A 5,186-nucleotide genomic window follows, 5' to 3' on the forward strand; every position below is an offset into this window, starting at 1 on the left:
AGGCACTATAGAATGGAACAGAGGGAGTATAAAATAGTGATGCAAATTGGACGTATCAACCACCCGATCCAGCAAACTCCAAGCAAAAGATGAACTGTTCCATTCGACGGCGGAGCTTTCCGGAACTCATCTCTCCAGCCAAATCAAGGCAAGCTGACCTCTGGTAGATCTTCATCTTCGCTTGCAAGAAACCCGAGGATCGCCACCAAAAACAAAGCAAGACTAGCAGCCCCCACACCGCCAGTCCCTCCTGCCGGATCACCAGGGAAGAAGACGGCAGCACGGATCATGCGAACCACCGCCAGGGGCGGAGGCCGCCACCGCTCCACCCACTCCACCATGGCTACCGACGAAGGACATCAGGCCCCGGCCAAGCAGGCGTGCCACCCGGCTTCCTCCACCGACGCCACATCACCTCCCATGGAGCGTCGACGCGGAAACCCCCTCCTCCCCCTCGTCTTCGATGGAAGGGGCGCCGCCACCACCGTCGGGGCCGGCAGCAGCGGCGGCCTGAGGGGCGGCTGCGCGGGAGGGAGGATATCCTCCACCACCACCCGGGAGGGGAGCGGGAGAGAAGGTAGGGTTAGGTAGGGGCGGGAGAGGAGGTATGGTTCTGCGTCTCTTGTGGCAAACTGTTCTTTGTCTCTTAATTTGATGTACTATTGTCAGATCAAGATAATCTAAGCGGATGTTTTCTAATATTACCTTTCCTTTAAACAAATAATACATTTTTGAAATATTCAAAAAATAATACTACCACGAGGTCGGCTAACATGATTAGGTCCTATCGGGTTGTAGTACTCCGACTTGAAAAGATTATGCGGGCTACATGCTATTACAGAAAACTCGAGAAAGCCCAACCCAGCAAAGACCTTTTGGGAAAGCCTAACCGGACATGGGCTGGCTTTTCGGGAAATCCCAACCCGACATGGGCCTTTTGCGGGAAAGCGTGCCCAACCACAGCTGTCAGCCGACCAAGCATTCAGAAATCCACCTTACGGGAAATGATGACCTGATAAGGTTCAATCGAGGTACGGGTTTTCCGACGCATTATTATTTTTAATTTTTTTTTAAATCAAGTATTATTTGTGGAATTAACGAAAAATGTATTATTTAGAAAATCGCATCATCTAAGACCTATGTCTGATCCCATCAGCGAGCACCACAGACCAATCCACCTATAACTTGATAGCGTAGGAGAATTAGCAACACCGAGAATTTTTTATCTACAACATCCCCAAATTCTCACGAGTAACGTGTTTTAGGATTCATTTGATTCATAGAATTCGTATAAACATTATGTAGGATTTAGATATAATGGTAAAATCTTCTATATAGGTTGTTTGATTTATAGGAACATATCCTATAGAAAATAATCCTACATAAATCTTGTAGTATAAATCCTATAAGAAAACAACATGAAGTCATATTCATAGAAAATTCATGTGCTACAATCATACACGCCGTATCTACCCATATAATGAAATTTCAAGCTTATACTTTTTCTAGTCCTACGTTTTTTCAATCCTATAAATCAAAAGAGGCCTACTATTTTTTATTTATGATAGTCCAAACAGTGGTGATAGTATTATTAGCCAAGGAGGAAGAGGTCGTTAAACAGCAGCCCATGTCGCCCTGTCCCTACGCACGTCAGAGCAACATGCCTTTGCCTGTCGTTGCGCGGGCTTTACAGTTTCTCAGGTCCATCACGGAGCGAGACCTGCATATAAGTACCGCCCCTACGGCCCTACCGCAGACTCCATTCTCAGAACCAAGAAACCTAGCTGAATCAGCTAGGTACCCAGCAACCACCTGTAAACTCTCTGACTTCTCTGCAAGAAGTCTTGGTCTATACATGGCGAAGGTCCACCCCAACATGGTGCCCGCGCCGGGCGCCGTCGTCGTCCAGCCGGCCAGCTCCATCGCCGAGCGAGCGGAGGAGGCGCCGACGACGCTGACGGTGTGGCGCAAGTCGCTGCTGTTCGACTGCAAGGGGTTCACGGTGTTCGACGCCAAGGGCAACCTGGCCTACCGCGTGGACAGCTACGCGTCCGAGAGCGGCGACGAGGTGGTCCTCATGGACGCGGCCGGCCGCCCCGCCTTCACCGTCCGCCGCAAGCGGTTCAGCCTGCATGGCGAGCAGTGGCTCGTGTTCGCCGGCGAGGAGACGCGGCGGCCCGTCTACGCCGTCCGGCGGAGCGGGCGCGGCAAGACGATGGCGCACGTCACGGCGTGCGCCAGTGGTGGGGCTTCGCCCTCGCCGTCGTACGAGGTGGAGGGGTCGTACGCGCGGCGGTGCTGCGTGGTGTACGACGCCGAGAGGCGCGCGGTGGCGGAGGTGAGGCCCAGCCCCAAGGAGGTTGTCGGCACGGACGTGTTCCGCCTGGTGGTGCAGCCCGGCGTCGGCGTGTCTCTCGCCATGGCCGTCGTGGTGGCGCTGGACCAGATGTTCGCCAGGCCGTCCCTCCTCCGGAGCTGGTCCACATGAACTGGTTTTTGTTTGTTGTATTTCGATCTAGTCAAGCTAGCTTTTTGCCCCTTACACTTGGGGTTGGGTTGGGGTTACGATTACGAACGAGTTGAAAATCGGTGGATGGATCGACGTGTGGGCATGAGAGCAGGCTCTGCTCCGTGATGCCCCCGCCAATTCGCATATACTATATGACCAATTGAAGCTCTTTTTGGATCCATCCATGGAAGTCTTGCCTCCTCCTACTGCGTGTATGTGTACGTGTGTGTGTGTGTATTCAAGAGCAAAATCGTGAATTTGGTAAGGATGGACGGAATTGTAGATACCCAGAAAAGGAATGAAAAAACAATACTAGTATAGACAATTTTCTTTGTATACGGTTCTCAGCTTCTCGGCTTGGCGATAACATCTTGTCCTCTACATAGTGCCGTCACCATCTTCTTCTTGCGTACATACATACATTTCGTGGCTTTCCAGCGTCTGGTATCTCTGCAAAGGGATCGACCAGATCATCCGAGAGAGACATTGTTTCTAGTCTTCTCCTCTACTTTCCGCGATGGATGGAAACATGGAATCATATCTGAAAACATTTCTGTCAAGCCTTTCCGATCATGTGGACTGGCAGGCAGGACTATGACTCGTCGCTTGGCCCATTGCTAGCTACAGCTCTAGGGGACCATGCCGCCCTGGAGAAGAGACGTGCACACCTGGGAGGGGTCGGAACGAAATTCAGTTAGGGCCGAGAGAAAATCTGGTGAACAGACACTTTCTGGGCATATCTGGCGTGTCAGTCCAGCTGGTGATGGTACGTGTTGTGATTGAGTCTGAATTCATGGAGGATTGGTAGGCAGCCGATATATATGCGCAGCTTGCAAAAGCCGGATTATCTTGCGTTCTTCTGACCAGTGTTCGTGTAAACTTCTGCCGTGTGTGTGTGAAAGCTGGTGATTGTCTGCTGCAGGCTTACTGAACTTTGCACATGAGCTATATATATGGGTAGTCTTTCCTGGAGGCTGGAGGTTTTTTATTTTAGAAAAGGAGATTTAGCTCCTGTTGGAGACTGAGAGCGGCAGGATAGAATAGTAGAGGGTTGGGCGATGAGAGAGAGGACTGAGAGCGGCGACTCCGTTGGCGATTCGGCGAGCGTGCTGAGCCCGGCGACGCCGCCGACGACGGGAGAGGGCGAGGTCACGCCTGCGGGCCGGAAGAAGGGGACCCCAGGGGTGGGAAACCCCGGCGGCAGGTTCTGGGCGCTCGAGGACCAGTCGGACGACGATGAGGTGCGGGCGGAGGAGGAGCTGATGTCGTCGGACGCGGAGGAGGAGGGGCAGGGGCTCACCTCCCCTCGGCGGCGTCCGCCACCGGCGGCCACCCTGGAGGACTTCATCCAACGGGCGGAGGAGCTAGGGGGCTCGCTCCGTCACCGGCGCCGGCGGGGCGCTTTTGCACCGGGAGGCAGAGGCTCCCGTTTTTCGGCAGCGGCGGCGCGTTTCTGGCGGCTGGGGGATGTGCGCGGGGCAGCGGCTCCCAGAAACGGCGGCGCGGTGGGCGCCGGGGTCTACCGGGGACGGACTGCGTTCTCCGACGGGGCGGCGGCCGGGTCGGCGCCGCCGCTGTCGAGGACGAGCATCGCGGCTAGGGTAACCGAGGTGACGCTCCCGACGGGTGGAACGAGCGGCCGTGGGCTGGGTGGGCCGGATACGGCCCAGAGGCCCGATATGGAGGCCTTGGTGACCTGCCCTACGAGATACGAAGGTGGCCTGCTGGGACCTGGGGTGCCTGCCCCCAACTGGGCTGTTGGGATGGCTGGGCCACAGGAGGGAAGCCGGCCCAGTGTCTCTGGCCCAGCTGTGAGAAGGAGGTTTATATGGCTCTGGATGCCGGCCGGCTGCCCCATTCCAGAGTTAGGGTTCCCCGCAAGAGCGAGTGAGGTGCGACGACGGCTGCAAGATCCAACCGCGCCGCCACATCGTCTCCTCCGCCGAATCCCACCTCCTACCCCACTTTCTCGCTCCTTCGCGGAGGTTCTGATGGAGCGCGGCGAGGAAGGCCGCAAGAGGCGCCTCGACGAGCCCGGACGGCGCGCGGTGGGCGATGGGTATGGAAGGCGGGACGGGGGTGGCGGAGCCGGTGCGGGAGGAGGAGCGGACGGGATGGGGGTAGCGGGGGCGATGGCGGGCTGGCAAGAGAGGGAGGAAAGTTGGAGACAAGACTATGGAAGATCCGAGGGAGGATATCGGTATCAAGATGGCGACCGGGGTACAGAATACCAAGAGCGCGGCGAGGAGAGGCCGGGAGGCTCCGCCGCGGAGATGGAGGGACCGGCCTCGCGAGGAGGAGGCGCCGGACGCCCGGCAAGGCGACCGGGAGGGCTATGCAGGTCAAGGGGACCGAGGGCCTCGGTCGCAGGCCAAGGCGAAAGGAAAGAAGAACTCCGGCAATGTCGCGGGGGCGGCGATGCAGAAAGGCAAGAACAAGGTGGGGCAAGCCAAGGCTGGAGCGCCGGTGGTCGGAGAGTGCTTCAAGTGTGGACGGGAGGGGCATTATCAATCAGAATGCCAATTTGAGCCCCTCTGTGTCATCTGCAGCGGCGAAGGACACTCCTCGGCGAGCTGCCCGAGCCGCGGGAAGTCGCTGCGACTGCAATCTATGGGACATGCCATCACAGGGGGCGGGTTCTATAACATTGATGTTGAGCCTTTGAAGGCGGGCCAGG

The 5,186-nt window shown here is 56.6% G+C and overlaps 1 protein-coding gene across 1 annotated transcript; it reads left to right on the forward strand.

Annotated features, from left to right (window-relative positions):
* Positions 1-1,759: 1,759 nt before the first annotated feature.
* On the forward strand, positions 1,760-2,845 carry LOC124667142 (protein LURP-one-related 8-like). Its single transcript, XM_047204467.1, has one exon. The coding sequence runs from the start codon at positions 1,856-1,858 to the stop codon at positions 2,486-2,488; it is 633 nt and encodes a 210-aa protein (XP_047060423.1). The 5' UTR covers positions 1,760-1,855; the 3' UTR covers positions 2,489-2,845.
* The last annotated feature ends 2,341 nt before the right edge of the window (positions 2,846-5,186 follow it).

Source organism: Lolium rigidum, chromosome 6, assembly GCF_022539505.1.
Source record: "Lolium rigidum isolate FL_2022 chromosome 6, APGP_CSIRO_Lrig_0.1, whole genome shotgun sequence".
Lineage (NCBI taxonomy): Eukaryota > Viridiplantae > Streptophyta > Magnoliopsida > Poales > Poaceae > Lolium > Lolium rigidum.